The sequence below is a fragment of the Xiphophorus couchianus genome, chromosome 3 (genome assembly GCF_001444195.1).
Source record: "Xiphophorus couchianus chromosome 3, X_couchianus-1.0, whole genome shotgun sequence".
Classification (NCBI taxonomy): domain Eukaryota; kingdom Metazoa; phylum Chordata; class Actinopteri; order Cyprinodontiformes; family Poeciliidae; genus Xiphophorus; species Xiphophorus couchianus.
Genome location: NC_040230.1, coordinates 15,657,395 through 15,678,429, shown reverse-complemented (window position 1 = coordinate 15,678,429; position 21,035 = coordinate 15,657,395). Strand labels below are relative to the sequence as shown.

Genomic DNA, 21,035 nt, shown 5'->3' with positions numbered 1-21,035 from the left:
GTGGTTAATACCACTCTAGCGCAGTGATTAATGATGATTACTCAATATGCTTATCTTTGTAAGCTTGAAATGTAAATATGCATATTTAAAAAAAAATGTCTAAGAAAATGTTTTATTGTCGCAAACCAAACATGTTTGAAGATTCTCAGTTTTCCACGTTTTCATATTCAGAAAGGCTTAAAAGAAGTATTTTTATTTCAAACATTTAGAAATGTTAACTATAAACTGCTCTTGCTTCAGTGGAAGGATAATTCATCGTTGCAGTATGTTCATATTACTCTGGTTTTATTCAAACTTTATAACAAATTTGTTGCTGCGCTCACCAGTTTGACTCTCTTCCCTCATCTTTTCACTTGTGTTTGTGACTGAATTACTGACTGCAGCACAAGACCATGTTGCGCGCTCCTGTGAACCATGTTACCTTTCACCGGAGAGAAGCTTTTAGGTCAAAATACGTCAAGCAATTAATCCGCATTATGTAATTTTAATTTGTTAAACTTTTTAGATTGTGTTTTTCAACAATTTAAAAGAATTTTATAAACAACATTTGGAGGAGCTCTCCTACAAGCTTCTAGCATAATTCAGGAAGAATTTGTAAACTTAAAATGGTCAGGCTCTGGGAAGAATCCCAACTTTTAAACTTAGTCTACACATTTTTTAAATTCAGTTTCATCCTAGAAACTTAATGCTAGCTTTCTTTATTATTTCTAAAACAATTATGATTCATATTTGACATCATTGTCCTGATGGAACACCAACAATTTCCAAAATTAACAATCTCTCACATCCACACCCCAATGAAAATAAATGTGTTAACCTCAAACCTAACTTGACTAAAATGTGCAATTTACCAAGAGATATGAGTTAAATACATAACTTTTGCAATAAACGCAAACATTTCCACTCATGTCTTAAATAAATCAGTTGTAGCTCCAAATTAATATGAGTTATGAACATGCATTAATATTCACTTTCACAGCGTAATTGTTAATCTGTGGGATTACCGGTAAGAAGTCTGTTAGAATGAGAGTAAATCTAAAATTATTTTATCTTCAGCAGCATTTTATAAAACTGTCTATAAACCCTGAAGTTTTGCTATGTGAAATATTGTAGAAAATGCTTCTCAGTCTTCATAAACAAAATCACAGGAAAGAGCAGCAAAGAGCTCTTGAAATTAATGGAGAAACGTGTGTTACTAATAATATGTGATGTTTCATAAACATCCCCTCAAATTACATGGCAGTGAACAACAGAGTGAACAGAGTAAAAACAAAGATACTTATAAATAAGAACATGAAAGCAAAAAGCTTAAGTCTGTTTAATTTGAGCTCAGCTTCTCCTGTCAGGAATGATCAGGAGAAAATCTCTGATAAAACATCTTGAAATTATAACAGCAGTTAGCAGCAAACACCAATGAGTTTATTAGCGTCAGAGCAGGAACAATCAGACACGTCTGTGTAATTAACATTTATGTAATAATGAATTATGGGTTAGAAGTAAATGCAGTACAACTCTTCACACCTGCTTAATTTATAAGATATCAGAACAGAATGTGGCATTAATAATTATTTGGTGTTTATCAATTATTAGTTGTAGCACTTTTGGGTTTTATTCAGTTAGTTTTAGAGAAAACTTGATTCTTCTTCTATGTTTATTTTGTCTTCTCCGTTTTGATGCCGCCTCCCAGCAAAAAGATCCACTGTTTAAAGTGTGCAAAGCTTTCTGTGTTTGTATTTACTCTCTTCGCATGTTAGTGTTCTCCCCTGTTCTAGTCTGGATGACTTAAAAATAATCCAAAAGCAGCATATTGGACTGATTAATCATTGTAATCTGACATTAGGAGGAAATTTGTGTGTAATTACAGCAAGATTGCACAATATATCTGCAATATATCCTGATCACAAAATCTCACATGCAATATTATCGCCAAAGACTCTTTGGACTGCAACCTTTATTGGCAATTATAATCTACGTGTCAAAGATTTACACATTGCATGCCAATAATTTAGTCAGTCTGTGAGTCTCACTACAGTCAGTCCCTAATCTGGCACACATAATGAAGCCCAGGATGCTGAAGGTCACAGAAAGAGTTGGAAGCAACATAATGACAGATGGGAAAAAGAGCAGTGAGGCAAATATGTGGATTTATTAGAGCTGCTGTTGTCATTGATATATATGCTGCTTATATATAGTGTTTAAACAGCCAGACTGCCAGTGGGCGTGAGCTGATGGTTTGACGTGACGTTGAAGATTTAGGCTGCACTTCTCCCACTTTATTGTTCAATTCTGTCTGTATAATGCAACCAGTGCAACCAGTGCAGTGGTCTGACAGCACCACCGCCTTACCTGACGCTTGGTGCAGTTTTCTTTTGCTTAAAAACTTAATTTTGACCCATTCAAGCATTCTTCTTGTTATTATGATCAAATAGCTTTGTCTTGTTTGGCCACAAGACTTTTCTGTAGAAAACATTTGGCTTGTCCATGTGCGAAGTTGCAAATGTCAGCAGAGCTAAAAAAAATGTCAATTTTGGAGAAAATATTTCTCTACCTTCCAAACATCTAATCTCAATCCCAATTAAAATGTGTGTGCTATACCTAAAAGCTCAATCTGTGTCAAGAAACCAAATTATTTAAATTAACTTTGAAATTTTTTTGTCAAATATTCCACCCAGATTTATGTCAGGTGTTTGTAAATGTTGACAAAACAGTGTGGATTCTTTGTCGTAATTTGTATTTTTTTTTATCTTATCAAATAAATTTTTAACATTAGATAGAGGTAACACAATTTTTAAATAAAGATTTCTTTTATAAATGGAAAAATGCTCTCCAAGCCAAGAGTTACAAAGCCATTTCTAAGACTTTTTCTCTGTAGCAGAACATCCTGCAGGATAATGTTTGGTCATTAGTACAAGACCTTTAACTCACACTTCGGTTCAGCTGCAAGGCAATGATCCAAAGCACAGCAAGGTCACATCTGAAAGCATAGAAGAGGACGGCACAAACCAGTGGTACCGGCGATTGTTGTGGGGAACGTGAGGTCTTTGGGGAATAGGACAGACGAACTCACGGCGCTGGTTAGGACCCAGAAGGAGTACTGGGAGTGCAGTATCTTCTGCTTCACGGAAACCTGGCTGCGCTCGCTTATTCCGGAATACAGCGTGGAGGTTCCTGGATTTTCCTTTCCAAGAGTCGGAAGAAGAGGGGCGGCGGGATTGCACTTTATGTGAGTGAGAGGTGGTGTAATCCCAGTCATGTTAACGTGAAGTAACAGATTTGTAGTCCGGACATTGAACTTCTGGCTGTGGGAATGCGGCCGTGTTATTTACCGAGGGAGTTTACGTCCGCCATTTTGATCGCTGTTTACATTCCCCCATCAGCTGATGCAGCGGTGGCCTGTGATGTCATCAGCTCTACCACAGCCAAACTCCAGACTCAACACCCGGACGTTGTTATTGTGTCTTGTCTTGTCTTGTCTTGTCTTGTCTTGTCTCTATGCTGTAACTGCGAAGTAATTTCCCTGCTGGGATGAATAAAGTACTTCTATTCTATTCTATTCTATTCTATTCTATTCTATTCTATAACAAGACAAATTGAAGTTGTCTAGTTAAAGTCTGGACTAAAATCCAACTTACATACTTTAGTGTAACCTCATACACTCCTTTCACACTCAAAAATGCTTTAACATGCCTGAATTAAAACATTCAGCAAAGGAGTGTCGTATTTAAGTGTAACAAAGCAAAAACAAAAGACAAACAGCTTTTCAAAGAACTGCATGTTTCTGAGCTTGTTTTCTTTTGACCCTGAACCTTTGACTGGTCTCTTGCGCCTCTGGGCTGATGATCTGTCCAGGCTTTACCCCACAGCCGAGTTTCCCCCTGTTTCACTGCTAGAAGTGGACTTGCAGATTATAACATCTCCATATGTCCGTTTCTGCTTCATTCCTCCTGAAGCCGAAGGAAGGTCTTTGTTGTTATGTTCCTGCTGCCTTCTGCCCTCCTGTCCATCCTTCCTTTCCTCCTTTTCCCACAACCCGCTGTGGAACGATGTTGTTTACAGATAGCTTTTAATCCAGAAAGGCTGATCAGGACGTGTGGGCGCATGAGAGCGAGGTGTTTCAGCTGAATTGGATCAACAGTGATTTCAGGTTGTCTCTATTATCAATGAGTGGCTCTGCAGCTGCGGATGTTTCCTCCACTCGAGTATTGCCGGGAGCAAACAAGACAGGTGTGCTGCTCTGCTTCCTTTGCCCGCTCTGTCTGCAGCCAAACAGAACCCACCGACATTTTTCCATCCTGGCTCAGAGACGCCGTTCAGCCTGACGCTGTGAATAATGGCAGCGTAGGCGTTCTGTAAGAAATTCGTTTGCCTCGTGGCTCCTGGACACATGTTGGTTGTTATAGTTTCGAACTCCAAGGTGTGAGACTCAGTCTGTCTCCTAGGTTCCAGCTGTACTTTTACTGATGGGTTTTCAAAGATGGATGCTGGTTCCTTTTCATAATAGAATAGAAATAGACTTTAGGTTCACACAGAAAGTTTTAAAAGTTTTTCAGCAATATATAAAGAAATAAGATAAACAGTAATAATAACATAAAACTCAGTTGTTATCAGATAACAGTCTATTTCTGGTTGTTTTGTTGTTTATCAACAGTGCATTGTTTTGTACCCACTTTGACGACCAGCAATTGAAAGTCATTTTCTATTCTCTACTCATAGTCCACTGTAAGGAAATTGATATAAATAGCCACCGTGTAGCTGACAGTGTTTGTGTGTTTGTGTTTTTATAATTGCTTTATAAATCAGGACAAAAACAGTTGTTATGTCTAGGTAACAGCATTCTCTATTAGAGAATATATATATATAATGCATAGGAGGTAATGCTTATCATCTTTTGCCTGAAAATACAATTACTACAAAGAACAACAAACCAATATACTATAGCTTGATGATAGGAGCAAAGGATCAAATGACATTGTGGCTAAGGGGTGAAATGACCCAGACTCACAGATTTGCTCATTTGAATGTTGTAGACTCATTTCACTCTCTGAATGTTACCATATTTTTTGTTTTAGATACTTTGTGAACAAAGACAACATGGGGTACTTCAGGGCTCCATTCTTAAGCCATCGTTATTTACAAGAACCACCCATAATGACAGTACTTGCCATAACTAAGAGTAAATCTGTGTGTCTTCACATGTCCACCACTGAGTCACTGTGTCTATGATATCGAGTGGGTGAGTCAGAGTTTCATTTTATTAGCTTATTAATTTGACTGCTACTCTTTAATGTTTTATTTGTCATGCATTAAGTCGGTTTCTTCATCTCTCTACATGAGTTATCTTGTGTATTAGTGGTGCTTTATAAGTAAACTCACAGAACCGTGGCTCAGAAATCCACTCAATGCAGCTGATCACGTAATTCATGGTTACAATGTTCCATCTGTCCCAAATACACATACACTGTTTTATACACATAGTGTGGTCAGATATGTTATTGTTTATGTTTTAGTTGCTAATTCACTGATCAGTAGGAGGATGTGGAATGAAGGGAGAGGGAGGCAGGTTTTATTCCCCTTCAGGGTCTTTGTCCTCCATCCCAAGCGATTCTTACAATTTACCATTCATGGGAGTGGAGCGAGCCGCTTGGGTTTGGGGGGGTTCTCCTTTTTTAATCATCTCCAACACACACACACACACGCCAGCATAAACACACAGACATATACACACCCACACATGTATGTACACGCACTCCATTGCCCTTGATTGCCCCACACCCACTCTCCATTCAGCCCCGCCCCTCCCATCTCCACCTGCTCTGTCTGAATAATGAATGGTGCTGTAGCGTTGAAGAAGATTGTGGGCGTGTGTCTGTGTGTGTGTTTATTTCTGCTCTGTCACATACAGAAATAATACGTTTAACCAGGACAATCAGCAGCAGATTCACCTCTATAACTGCAGGCATCTTTTTAATTGTTGCTCAGAGGAGGAGTTTAAAAATACAAATTTTCTTGTCACAGTTATTAGATAACATTATCATTTTAGTATTTAAAACCTGCATCAAAAAATGTCATTCATTAGTGTGAAACAAGTGCTAAAACACTTGGGAGTTAATTTCTGCCTTACATGTTGGTCTTTATTTACATTTTCTCTGAACAGAATCCAGATTTCTGTGTTATGCCTGTGAAGATTTAAAAAAAAACACAAACAGACAAATATATCGTCCATTTAGAGATGAGTTTTGACATAAAAAACCTCCCAAAACTTCAAGAAATAAAAAGCCAGATGACATTTAAAAAATAAAAACCCTTAAAAAAACACTGCAGTTTTAAAAGCATTTTTTCCCCAAAGCAATATAGCAATAAAAAACATTCAGATCCAACTCATCCTGACTGTACATCACTTGAATGTTGAACCAGGATTTACAGTTAATAGATCATTTATTTATCATTTCCTTTACATTGTTGAAAAAACGTATCTCTTTCCTTTTTTATTTGTTGCTTTTTTTCACACAGATAAATGTTTGAAAATGCTAAATTTTCAGACAAATACAATCAGAGTTAACAGTAAAAAACAGTTTTCAATTTATTACATTTAATAAAGTAAAATAGCTACTAAAACCAGCCCTGCCCCTTGTGAGAATGTAATTGCCCTCACATCCCATTACTGGTTTTGTCAACCTTGGCTGCAGCAACCGCTTCTGGTTTTCACGGTAACTGGGATTGAATCTTTTACATCACTGTGAAGAAATTTTGTCATGTTTTCGAACATGAATGGCCTGTTTTATGGTCAAGCCACAGCATGTCAGTAAGTTTTCTTAATTTTGTTTAAGGATGCCCAATATATATATCAATTCAATTGAGTTCATTAATATGGTGGCAATTTAGAACAAATGTCTCAAAAGAAAGTATTTTCAGTTCAACTGGTCCTAATGATCAAACAGTGCATTAATCTCACTTTATTATTCAAATTTGTCCCAAATGTTTTCTATTGAAGAAAACCAATATGTTGTGTCGAGTCACTGACGTTCACTTTTCTTGGATGAGCAGGTAGTGACAAAAGACAAACACTTGTGTAGTGTTGTTGACTTTATAGCAAGCAGCATCCAGTAATGAGGAATAAAAACGTACCTCTTTACAATAAGTCTGCGCTTATAGATGGCTAACAATTGGTTCATAGATATGTTATTAATAAATCTGTTTATAAATCATTTATAACCCAGAATTATGCATTAACCCTGTAAGTTTGCGCTATCTGCAAAATTACAACGGTTTCTGAAAGGGGAGACGTTGCGCCAATATCCAGTAAATATCGGGTTATTACGATAATTTCACCCCGACATAGCAGGAAGTGAAATTAATCTGATGGCGCTCTTTTAATAGATGGTAAATTGTGAAAATAACTTGCTAGATATTGAAAGTTCCAGTTGTTCTGGATAGATGGGTAAATATATATTTACTCACAGGACATTTAAAGAACTGCGTACAATTAAAATAAGCAAAAATATCCAGGCAGAGATTTTAAATTTAGGACATAAAAGGTTAATTAAGGGTGAAAAGGAGACAAAATCTACTAGTTTTTTGCCAAATAGTGATCCAAATCTGTTCACCTGTGTATTTCGTCTCTTGTTATGCTAAACATTTCAGACTACCTACAATATGCATTTGTAAACGTAATTTTCTTTTGAGCATATAGTCATCTTCTCACCTCTATTAATGCATAATTAACAGTGATTAATGATTTGTAAAGTGTTTATAGACTAAGTGATAATGTAAACTATTTATTGGCCATCTATAATGGAGGCCTTGTTGCAAAAATGTTACTTTAAAAAAGCCTTTTACAGTAGAACCTGGTTGAATACAAACATTCAGAGGTGATGGTGAATTTATTTATCTCAAACATGTTATTGTGAGCAGAGAAATGACCTGCCTTAACAGTTTCTCATGAGATGATGCCTGTGTGCAGCATAAGGAGGAGTGGACTCCTCCCTATTGTTGTTGTTCAAAGGTGACAAGAGAATCAGAATTTTATTATTTCTACTCCTGTGTCATGTCAGCTTTTCCTGCATGCAGACAATCCCTCATGCTAATGTGGAGAGTCAATTACAGGCCATGTTAAATGCATTATTCATCCCGGTGCAGGCTCTGTGAGTGTTTGTGTGTTTGCACGGGGGTTTAGGGAGGAGCTTTTATCGGATAGCACTCCGATACACCCACATGGTTCTTCCCGCTGCCTCTCAGGCTTTAACAAACATCTTATGGTTCAGTGGTTTGATGAATGTATTCACATGTTGTTATTTTGCCAGAAACGTGTGTGTGTGTGTGTGTGTGTGTGCTTCACTGGGAAGGAAGAAGTCATCAATAAAATGTAATCCTGAAGAGCTGTAGCTGCAGAGTCATTGTGTGGGTTGTTGGGTCTCAGGTGTAGAAGAGGCACCTAAAGTATCTTAATTAGAGATAAGAATATATTTAAAGGCTTGAGGCTCAGATGGACGGGGAGGATCAATCCATGAGAGAAAATTAAGAGAACGTGACAAAGAAGGGGAGAAAACACACTTGTTTGTGAACCATGGGATAATTTTACTCTCTCTCTCATCTGGGATTTTAAATGCATTTTAAATTTTTTTGTCTTGAGCAGCAGTTTAACACAGATGAATCAAAGGATCCAAGCAAAACCTTAATAGCTAAGGTGCTGGGAATCCAAACAAAACGTAACCAGGCAACTTGACATAACGCAGAGTATTTGAATAAAAATAACCATGAAATCCAAAGTGCATTCATCTTGAGGACAGGGGAACTGACTGGAAACAGGGGAAATGGAAAGTTAGAAACAAGATGATGAACGGACACATGATTAACACTTCTCATTCCTTTATGTTTTCTTTGGCACCTTTTTGACGCATTCATTATGACTTTGATGAAAAGAGTTTGCTTCTGATTTCATGATGATCTGTTTTGGCCATGAATTTTGCTGCATCTGTTTCTGGTGTCCGTTGTGTGCATGTGAACCTTAGATCTTCACATGCATGTGTCCTTATAGCCTCTTGTGTCCTATTTTAAAACATATATCCCAGCCACATCTGTACTCACATTAAATCAGCCCAGATGTGCTCCTCCTCTCCCATCTTTACTTCCTCTTCGGTTCCAAGGTCTGTCCTTTATTACACAGACCTATGATGTGATTTACTATAAACTGGATGAGGTAAAAACAGTGCCTGTGATAGAGGGAACAAAGAGGAAGAAGAGGGGAGCATGAGGAAGAAGAGGGGAGCATGAGGAAGTCCTTCAAGCTCCCCTGAATCTTTACGTGTGGGTGAACGAGGTTCAGCAGACATGTGGAGAAATACGATGCTGAGGTGCTTGAAATGGCTGCCCGTGAACCAGCATCTCTCTTCTCCACACTTTTGTCTTTTCCTGTCTTGCCTCAGGCTGAACTTTTCTCCCCGATGATTCGTGTGTCATCATATCAGACTCACACAGTTGAATCTCTGAGCTCATAACTGTAGCTGTCACACTGGGAATTGTGTGTGTGTGTGTGAAGCAAAAGCAATGCTCGATGTGTTTAAGATTGTGTTTGCTCAGAGACTCATTCTCTGCTCCAAGAGTTTATGTTGACATTGTTTGTATGTGTACAGAGGAGATGGTTGGTAAGTCATAGGTATGGGAGCAGCTTCCCTCTAGGCTAAAACTGATGCTGCATGCAAATGAAACATCTTTCTCTGGAAGAAGAGAGAGCATGTTCTGTTATTTCTGGGATTTAAACATTTCTATCACTCTCTCAAAGCTTTGATTTGACCTGTTGGAGAAAGATGTTGATCAGAGGTCTTTCCGTCTGTGCAGCAAATCTTAATGTCTTTCAGTACATGGGTTGTTTTTGAATAGTCTGGATAGGTACGTTAAGGTTAAAAATTGAGACTCGTTAGCCTGAGAAGTTTGAATTCAAAGCTGTGAATAGCACCTACTGAAGATGATAAGACTAGTGGGATAATTTGAGATGCCAAAATAAATCATCTTGTTTAAATTAGATATTTTAGTGTCAATGTAAGTTTTAGATATGTTGACCATATCTTACCGATAATATATGCTACAGCCTTTATGAAAGTGATACTCAAATGTTGTAGCAGTAACCTTACAATACAGTTGCTTAATCTCATGTTATGCAATGGAGGCACTCTTTCTACATTCATGAAGTTTCACTCACCTTGGTATGCCCGATGTTTGGAGTGGCTCCAACTGAAGGCAGCCCAGCCTATTTTCTGATTAATTGGCTGATAACACTTGCTTAGGCCATCATGGAGTATGGAAACTAAAAAACAAGATGGTGATGTCGTGATGTCACAGCAAAGGCAGCTTAGAGGCACCAAGTGGCTCTGTGCATCATATATAGAGGACACTGCTTGATGCAGCTGACCTGGGTTGATTTCCAGCCATGGCTAATTTATTCTGCTCTTCTTCCTGTCAAGCTACTAATAAATAAAGGCCTCTAAAGCTAAAAATTGTTTAGAAAAAAAACCAAAACAAAAAACTGACATTGTCTTTAGAGAGTAGCAACTGTACATTTCACACCTATAACTCCAATATACCTGCATGTTAAAATGTCATATAAATTATCAAATGTGCTTCATTTCTTCACATTAAACTCATATGCAGTACAATGTGTTTGTAGATGTTTGCTTTACATTTAAACTCCCTTATTTAAAAAACAAAGTGACACTAAACACTCTGATACTTTTATTCTGAGACGTTAGAGTTATTCTTTCTCTTCTTATATTTCCTAATTCATCCCCCTCTCTCTTTACCTATTCTGCACTTTTCATTGGCCCTCTCCTCCATCGAGTCGTCTCAGTCGGTGTGGAGGATTAGCCGAGACAAAGAGGGACGCTGGATCCTCCACTCGCTTAACACAGAAACAAGAAGAAGGCAGTTGTTTTCTCAGCATGAACTCATACTAATGCTCCTCTAAAGCTTATTGTTTCTGTGATATTCTCCTGTCACGCAGAATAAAAAATCCTCAAAGTGTAGCTTACTGTCAAAAGGTTAATTATTTAACAAACCTTACTACACAAAGAAGTTGAATAAAGCTGCAGGATAGCAAAGTTTCCAACAAATGCATGAACGTAGAAGCTTGTGAGGATGTTAAGTTGTGTGTAAAGAGTAATCAAAGCAGGTTTGCTGCCAAAAGTACAGTCGTTTTGAATTGCTACTATGAGCCTTCCTAATTTAGCAAGGATTAAATAACCATCCATACTTTGTCAGACATGCCACCTTCCCACAACATCGTTATCATTGCATAATTCAGGACTCCGATCTGTTTGTGTGCGGCACGCTATGGACTACAGTCATGGCTGCCAAGAAGGACGACGAAATGTTTGCGTTTAGTTTTAGTTATTTTTGCGTCCCTGTTTCTTGTTAAAGTATTCCCTCCGCAACAGGAGCAGAATTCCCGTTGAGTCTGCTGGTGGAATTGCACGACCGATAAGTGAGTGGAGAGTGAATGAATTACAGCCTGGAGACCCTTAATGAGGCCTCGGTGGGGGAGAAGATTGTCAGAAGAAGGGTTGGGGGGCAGGTGAAAGCAGCTGCAGCTTTTTCCCTGAAGAAAGGCTCTCGCTCCTCCTCTTCAATCCCTTTCACGTTTTTATTTCTCTTGTTTGCCGGGTCTTGCTGCGTCAACCTTGCGCTTTATTCTCAGTCCTCCTTTGCCTTTGACCTCCTCTTATTTGGCACCCACCATCCTCATTAGGGACCCCTGACACAGCACATGCACAGTCCTTTGTGTGGCACTGCCATTTTATTATCAGGTTAAATTATAAATCCATGTCCAGAGACCAATTTAATCATTACAGAGGATGCACGTGTTTAAGATTTCCTTATTTTTTCAGAATTCCTGCTGCCGTTTTTGTTATTTGGGATTGTGTGTTTATTAAGTAGAGTCTTTGAAAAGAGTGTGGGAAAGCAACGAAAAACCCGCTAAGCAACTCTGCTGCCAGTCCACTTCTACTCAAGCATGAACATCCTGCCAGGGTGGCCTTTTTGTGCTGTTTTTCATCCCAGCGGCAAAGCGGCGCTTGGCGACACAGATCGTGAGAGGAATCGCAGAGCAAAACAAAAAATGTAACGTGTGTGTGTGTGTGTGTGTGTGTGTGTGTGTGTGGCCTTGTATTTGATCAACTGTAAGGCCCATTTAAAAGAAAAATCTGACTTCTCTTTATGGGGCCCGAAGTCTGGGTCCCATAAGAAGAAATGCTTGTTTTGAGTTTGGATTTATGACTAAAGTGTTAATTGAGTTTAGATTTAGGTTTAGGCTATAGAAATGAATGAAACATGAATGGAAGTCAATGCAAAGTTCCTGTTAAGATATAAAAATACACAATGTGTGTGTGTGTGTGTGAGAGAGAGAAAGTCATTTCAGGAGATCAAGCCATGCTGTCACTGTAGATTGCTTTGCCCAGAGCTGCTCACAACAAAAATACTTAAAGGATGGATGATGTTTGAAGGCACTGACAGCCAGATGGACTCTGCTCTCCCTGCTTGAGTCAGTTTTTACCTTTTAGAAAAGCCATTTAGTGCGGAATAAGAAGGACATTTTCTAAAGTTGAAGCCTTATCGCTGCTTTTTTGTGTGTTTTTGTATATAGACTTGTTAAAATCAAAGCATAAAAAAATCTCCTCTCTGAATGCTCAGTAAGATTTGACATATTGCACGGTGAGCGTGGAACATCTGAGGATCCAGGTCTGGAATCTCCTTGGGGTCCGACTGACAGCTGGACCCCGAGTCTCCAACAGATGCTGCTGCAGCAAATCCTTTCCGCTACAGTGGAGGATAAAAAGATGATTTAAAAGAGAAATGAGCCAAAGGGAAACTGTAACAAACACTAAGTGAGGAGGAAACTAGTTTCAACAATATGTCTGTTCCACTCAGACATGATGCAGGTCAAATAAATGAGCAAAGCGTTTATGACCATGGGAATGTTTCATACCTCCACTACTGCTTCTGTACTTTCTGCTTCCAAGAAGATACTCTGATAGTAACACACATTCTCCTGCAGGGTTTGGGAGATTTTTTGCTTTCTGACAACTGTACTCCATAGTTTAGACATAAAAAGAAAACAGGATTTGTTTTTCAAACGTAGAAACCTCCATCAGCTAAATGATGCAAATGTTGAAAAGTCAGAACTATCTACTAAAAACATCTGAACTCCACCTTCTTTAATTTGCAAAGACCTGGCATTTTGACAGTGGCTTGTGTACACTTAAGAGCAGCTCTAAAATATTTTTTCGAAAGGTCCTGGTGGTTTAAAAATGAGTAAAATATGCTATCAAAGTCTGCATTGTTAAAATAAATACCTTAGAAATTCTGAAGAATGATTGTGGAAAAATGTGGCTCCTTGGAAACAAAATATAAAGGAATCTGAAAATGACTCAAGACTTCTGCACAGTGTTGTGTTGTTCACGTGTGAACTCATGTTAACAAGAAAGGGAGGGAGATGTGCGTGTGTGGGCGTGTGTGTGTGGGTGTGTGAGTGGAGGCTCTCCTTTGCTTGTTCGTCTGTCATGTGAATTATTTAAATCCCACAACAATTAGAGCTGAAATCTGTTATCGGCGCCCTCCGTTAGCGAACCTCTCGTGTCTCTACCTCGCTGCTGCGGTGCGATGCGCTCCTGAACCCCCCGTGTCTGAGCTCAGCTTGAGTCTGGATGAAGATCACAGGCTCCGAATCTTAAACACACATCCCAGCAGAACAAAGAGTTGCACCCATCAAACGTCTTCATCACAGAAACATATGTTTGCACTGAAACAACTTTATGCTGTCTTGATATACATAAAGTCTCTAATTTGTGCTGTACATGTTATAGTTTGATTTTTGGCCTGATCTTTAAAAATAGTCTAATAGCAAAGCACATTATGATTTCTGTTTCAGACCTAAACTCCATATTCAGACTTTATTTTTCAAATCTCACCTCTGTATTCCCCTCTGGCGATTACTCCTCTGTTTATGATTCTTCCACTTCTCCGCTCTCTGCTCTCTTCATCCACTTATTTTTTATTGCAACAGCAAACTGCCCATTAGCGCAGAGAGCAAACTTGTCTTTTGTAGGTGAGTGCTTTTGTGTTAGAGCTTTGATGCTGATATGACATTTTGTCTCCTCTGTAACTTTGAAAACATCTTTTTCAAATAATTAAAGCGTCCATCCACATATATTGGCCCCCTTTGTGAAGAAGTATAAAGTATTAAATATGAAACACTACACTAAAAAGCTTAGAAAATTCAACCTTTAATCCGAGTTTGTTTATTCACAGATCAAATCTTCCAAATTAACAAAGACCACATCCTCGATTTCAAAGTCTTCAGTCAGAGGCCTTTTTTCACTGGTGCTGGAGCCTTCTGGCCCACAGCATCACTATCCAGATTCACTCCTTATAGATAACTGGGTGATATGAGTTACAACAACATGTAATTTGCTTTTTTGATGAATAAAGCATATTTGAATTGAATTGGAATGAAAGCAACCTCATAATACAAAAAAATAATAAAAGTTTCCTGCTATATCTAAGTTAGTGACGGAAGATTTTGTAATTCTTGGCCCTCACATGTTGAAGTTCTGTATTGGCCTTTGCACACACTGTCTGTTCGTACTGAATGATTACCACTCTTGTCAGGTTAAGGCACAACTTCTGCTGGTTTTCTCCATTAGAATTTCCATCCAATTAGAGCTGAAAAATGTTAAAAACAACATTTTGCAGTGATTTAAAATGACTGTCTATTTCAAAGATTCAGGGCCAGCACTAAAAAAAGTTTCATCCTATTTGCTTTTGGACCTGAATGTATTATCCAAGAAAATAGATGTTTGGCTGCTGTATTATTAATGACCTGCAGGCACCAAAGCAATGAAAGATCAACAAAAACATAAAAAAAAAATTATTGTACTTGAAGCTTGTCCTGTCAGTTTACTTCATTTGTTTATATAAGACTTAAAAGGACGGCAGAAACCAGGCCAGGGCTCTGAGTGAAGTTTATTTCTGCTGTTAATGGAGTTTTGTGGATCAACCGTCTATTAATACCTTTCTGATAATGTTTATTTTCAGCTGCAGGAAGCCATATCACAGAGTGCATCCAGCAGCTTGGGAGTGACACTTTTCTCAGCTGCACATTTTATGGGTTTGCAAGCCTCACTTGGTTGTGAGACTATAAAATAGCTAGCAGGGCACATAGATCACTGTTAACAATGCAGGTTTCTTCAGGACACTAAGAAGGATTTTGAAAGCTCCTCAATTTTATATCAGCAACCTCGACACCGTCCATGCCTTCACATCACCAAGACAATTCAGGAACAATGGGATACGTACTGAAGACAGGAGAAACCTTGATTACTATGCTGCATTCCTGAGTGGGTGTGTGTGAGCAGTAAAGCTCATTCATCTCTGCCTCGCTTTGGACCTGCGGGGTGGATCTCCACTGGGATGCTTTGGTCCAGCTCTGCTAAGAAAGCGCACACGCAGCCCAATTTCTACTTATTTATGCCACTCTCTCTCTCTCTCCTTTACCCTCTCAGTTTATTTCCTGCCTCTATCTCATTCTGCCTTTTCTGCTTCCTCTCCCACTTACTGACCTTGGTTTGTCCCTCCTTCCTCTGATAGCAACTCACCCATACACACACACACCCCTACACCTTCTTACATAACATTTTCTTAGAGCCTAGACTTTTATAATTATTTTTATGTAGGTTTTGTTAGCTAGAAATAGAGCTGTCTCTTGATGCGGGTCATAATTAGGCACACTTATACTGTAGTTGAACAGTAAAACTTTACTTTTCCCCCCCCTTTTCTCTTCACAGCGACCTCCTGTCTTCGGGATATCAGGAGAGGCATTTATCAGAGAATGGGAAGATCGTCGTCACCAAAGTAAGATAATAAAAATCATTCTCACTACGTTAATGTGCAGCTGGGATGTGAACCACAGCTATTACAACTTAAAATTTCCCTTGAAGTCTTCCTTCAATGATCAAAATGTTTACTTTATCAGTGATCCTCAGATGTTTGCATTCACTTATCATCAGTAGACTTAGACTTAGACTTAGACTGACTTTATTGTCATTTTGCATGCACAGGGTGTATACAGAACGAAATTTTATTGCATACGGCTCAGGACAATGTTTTGAGGTTCCAATGTTGTGAGGTTACTCCAGAATAAAATAAAATACAGTATAAAATATGAATATAAATATGAATATAAAATATAAAGTGCAGGACTGACAGTAAAATAGAAGTTATTTAGCTCTGTACATGTGCAAGGTATAAAGTGGAGACCAGTTTTTGAGTGCAGTCCAGTTAAGACTTCAGCAGTCTGATGGCAAGTGGGAAAAAGCTGTTTCGGAACCTGGTGGACCTGCACCGGATGCTGCGGAACCTCTTTCCAGAGGGCAGCAGGGAGAACAGTCCATGGTGGGGTGCCCTCTTGACCAGAGACGTGGTGTTCACAGTCCAGGTGAGGTCGTTTGTGATGTGCACCCCCAGGAATTTGGTGCTGCTACAAGTAATTGTAGACCTTCAGAGATGCATTTGAACCCTTGATAACACACCAAACAATTGCAATGAGACTTAAAATGAAGATGTTGGATACATATCATTGGATATCAAATATTTACCTCCCCACTCATATTTTCAGGAAAGTGCAGAAACAACAGCTGCTTTTTGTTGCCGTCAACAAGGACTTCGCATTACTGTGACTGGACAGTTGGCCACAAAAAATAGGAATAACCAGCTCTCCTACATGCTTAAAGTTTCATATGGGGAGGTCGGCTAGGGGCTTTTAAATAAACAGGTTATTAAACTACCTAAAAACATTTCAGAAGCTTGTAGTTTGCTAATGGGATGGCTGAAGAAAGTTTGAAGTTTTCCTCCAGCTTGCTAGAAGATATTTGTCCAAGTAATTAGTTAGTTGAAAATGTCTGCATAATACTGACCCTGTTGAATCAGAGAAAATCCAAATGAAATGGAAACTTAAAGTCAAACTTGTGCACCAAACATCTGGCAAGTGATCCATGGAGAGTATTTGCATATTGCACTTTCAAAAGCTTCTCATGTTACTTATTTGTCTTTCAATATTACAAGAACATTTCAGCCAGTCTGATCAATAAATCCAGTAACTCTCTATGCATTGAAGCAAATAAACGAGCAGAACCCCTTCAGAAAAACCCGGAAACATCTGTTGTGTCAGAGAAAACACTTCGTCAAGCTAAACTAGAAAATGTCACACAAAGTCTGAGTCTGAGTCTGAGAGTGTCAGTGTCATGGATGAACTGTGAATTTCTAGAGATCCTCGGCTGTGGCTTAAATCTCCAGCTACTCTGAAACCAGATTAAGATTGCTGCGATAATCCTGTGAAATCTACACTGCTCAGTTACAGGACGCCCACTCAGACGTTATGTGACACCGCTCTGTAAGTGGGTGAGGATTCATAATGCTCAGGATTTCCTCGGCTAAGCAGCAGATTAGTGGTAATATCAGATGTTTTAGAGAGAATGATCCAAATTAACTCAACAGATCTCGTAAAATATGGTCACCGGTAATTAGAACAGTCGATATAAAGCAGTGAATTAATTCACACTGTTGATGAATGTCCAGAGGAGACAGAGTTTCTTTCTGGTTGAACAAACAGCAGCACCTATTTCTGTTTTAAATGTCTGGTTTCAAGGAGGTTAATTTGAGACAAGCCTGTGTTTGTGTGCGGCGATAAAGGTCAAAGTGTCCAGCAGCTGCTGCTTTGATAGATCTGGACCAGGATCTGTTCTGTTCCTGCATGGCATCCGATAATAGACAGGGTGCCATCCTGTTAAATGTGTTATCAGGGGGCGTGCTGTGGTGGTGCAGGGGGTTAGCACGCCCCACGTTTGGAGGCCTTAGTCCTTGACGCGGACGTCGTGGGTTCGACTCCCGGTCCCGACGACCTTTACCGCATGTCTTCCCCCCTCTCCTCACCCTCCTTCCTGTCTGCCTACTGTACAAAAAATACGAGCCACTAGCGCCGCAAAAACTCTTCGGAGAAAAAAATGGACAAAAAAAAAAAGTGTTATCAGGAGTCCACAGGTTGAACTTAGAGCAGTTAGTTCAGGGCAGATCACGCTGTTCATCACGGCACAAAATGTTTCTCACAAACTTTTAGTCTCATTAAGAATTATTTTTAGTCTGTTTTGCTACAGGAAGGATGGAGATGGTAAAAACTTTCCTTTCCTGGTTACAGTTTTCTTTATTTAAATTATATTATATTATATTATATTATATTATATAGAATGGTTGTTCAAGATGCATTTACTTTGCATGAACAAAACAGGTTTTATTACAAATTATTAATCATTTCAGAAAATTAATGGATGTACAAATGACTGGAAACATGATTTCACAATGATAAACTAATTATTAATTACTCTTGTCATTATAATTAAAGTATATTTATTGTAAAATAAGCCTAATCACATGTTGAAATGACTTGTTGCAGTTTTTAAATCTACATGATGCTTAATGTAAGTGAGGTTTGTATGGAAAGCATTTGAAAGTGACGGATCCGTTCAGGAACAGCTGCTAGAGGTGATCTTGTTTTATTATGTGTTGTGTTTTATTACCCACATCCAGTGTCCAGCCTTAAATATTTAGTTGTGCATTTTATTTGATTACTTATTTGTGGTGGAATAAGGAGATCCCAGGTCTGACCAGCTCAGCGACAGACACATGGAAAAATGTGCACATGGTGAATGTTCTCTATTTGGTTTCTCCTCTTCTGATGAGAAGTGGAGCAGAAGGTTCAGTACGACAGGAAGAGGAGAGACTCTGGGATAGTGGAGCACAGCATCACTTATAAATAGCCTGTTCTGCTTTTATGATTTTGCGCACATTTCTGTGCCTTCAACAACCTCCTTCCTCTTCATCTGCAGTTTTAGGCTCATCTTAATGACTTTCAGATCCCCTTTTATGTTATATAATGACTTAAAATGTTAAAATTCTCTTACATAGATTAAAACATTGTGCCTGAGAGGCCTGGTATTTGAATGGTTTAGATCTTATTTAGAAAACAGAACTTTCTCAGTTCATCTTGACCAATGCTGTTCTGGGGCCAAACCTTTAAAGTACGGCGTCCCCCAAGGCTCAATTTACGTCCCATTTTTTAAATTTTGTATTTATTGCCTCTTGGTCAGATTTTCCATAAATTTAACGTTTCTTTTCATTGCTTTGCAGATGACGTCCAGATTTATATGCCCCTTAAACTACAAATTATTAGTAATTTAGTAATCTTAATTTAGTAAAATCTTAGTAATGTTGATCTGGTAATTGTGTTTATCTAGTAATCTAGTGTTTTCGTAATATATTGTGTGAACTGTAGTGTATGTTGTGTGTAATGTCTTAAGCTGCTGGGACTTTGAATTTCCCTTTGGGGATTAATAAAGTATTCATCTTCATCAAATGGTAAAAATGAATCTCTTCAGCTATTGATAGATTGTTTAGCTGAAGTCAAATCTTGGATGGAACAAAACTTTCGTCACCTCAAACAAAGTAAAACTCAAGTTATATTATTTGGTCAAAGTCTTCACACTACAAATACAAATCATGGATCTGATTCTTGGTTCTTTAGCTGGGTTTTGTCAGACCTCTGCTAGGAATCTTGGTTTTACTTTTGATAGTTGTTGTCAGTTTTTATCACCTTCGGATTTTAGCAAAAGTTAAATCTTATTTTTGTTTTAAGGACTTTGAAGGACTTATCCATGCCTTCATTACATCTCGTTTGGATTATTGCAATTCATTATATAGAGGCCTGGATAAATCACAGATTCAGCGACTTCAAATGATCCAGAAGCAGCAGCACAGCGTCTTACAGGAACCAGGAAGCGTGACCATATAAGGCCCATACTGGCCTCTTTACACTGACTGCCTGTCTTTTATCAAATAGATTTTAAGATTCCTTTATTAACTTATAAAGTTTTAAATGGATTAGCTCCTCCTTATCTTCGGGACCTTTTAAAATTTCAGTCCATGTCCAGAACCCTGCGATCAAATAATCAGCTTTTTCTGTTGTTGCTCCTATTCTATGGAACAATCTACCTTTCCAAATTAGATCTGCCCACAGCCTGGATCATTTTAAATCGCTTCTCAAAACTCGTTTTTATTCTTTGGCATTTATTTCAAGTAATGTTTTGATACTCTGTTTTTTTATCAATTTGTGTTATTGTCGTACTTGTACAGCACTTTGGTGCAGTTTTACACCTGTTTTTAAAGCGCTATATAAATAAATTTGACATTGACATTGACAAAAACATTGAGTTTAAGTGACTGCTGCCTTAGCCTTACTTGATTATATAGTATGTAATTGATACAATGAGTAATAAAAATCATATTGTATGATTTAACATCATACATTAGTGCAAATATCAAAAACATTCCTTACAAACATTTCTACAATGGCGCCAAAATCTGTAATTTTCATGGCAACAGAAACACTAAAACAATCACAAAATCCTGGATATTTATATTTATTGATATTTTAACAGCTTTATTGGTTTTCTCAGTATATTCCGGTACAACCGGCCCTTTAAGAACATTCAGATTTTTGATATGGCCCTAAATGAAAATGGGTTTGACAACCCTGATGAATAAACACAGCATTTTATTTATAGGGAATAAATGAAGGTGGAAACTGTTGACTAACTCTACAGGCTCTATGGACAGAAACATAGAGGATGAAAAGACCGCAGGCTTTTTTTACTCTTCTATTTTTACCGTTTCTTATACTTTACATTCTGATTCAGGAGTGTTTGTTCCACTGACCATTGCAGATTGTAGATTAGTATGAAAAGCAACTTTACATTCTGATTCAGGAGTGTTTGTTCCACTGACCATTGCAGATTGTAGATTAGTATGAAAAGCAACTTTTATTAATATAAGTTTTAATTCTCAGGCTTTTTATTTCCATCTTTGTATTTATATTTGTGCACTTTGTCACGATAGTTTTGAAGATTATTACACGTTAAACATGGACATTCAGAATATTACAG

The 21,035-nt window shown here is 38.2% G+C and overlaps 1 protein-coding gene across 4 annotated transcripts in view; it reads left to right on the top strand.

The window, feature by feature from the left end:
- Positions 1 to 21,035, top strand: part of adam22 (ADAM metallopeptidase domain 22) — a 66,372-nt gene that overhangs the window by 6,655 nt on the left and 38,682 nt on the right. For all 4 annotated transcript variants that reach the window (XM_028012085.1, XM_028012086.1, XM_028012087.1 and 1 more), the window contains exon 4: positions 15,831 to 15,897. In XM_028012085.1, the coding sequence (XP_027867886.1) occupies positions 15,831 to 15,897 (67 nt within the window). The remainder of the gene's footprint in view (positions 1 to 15,830; positions 15,898 to 21,035) is intronic.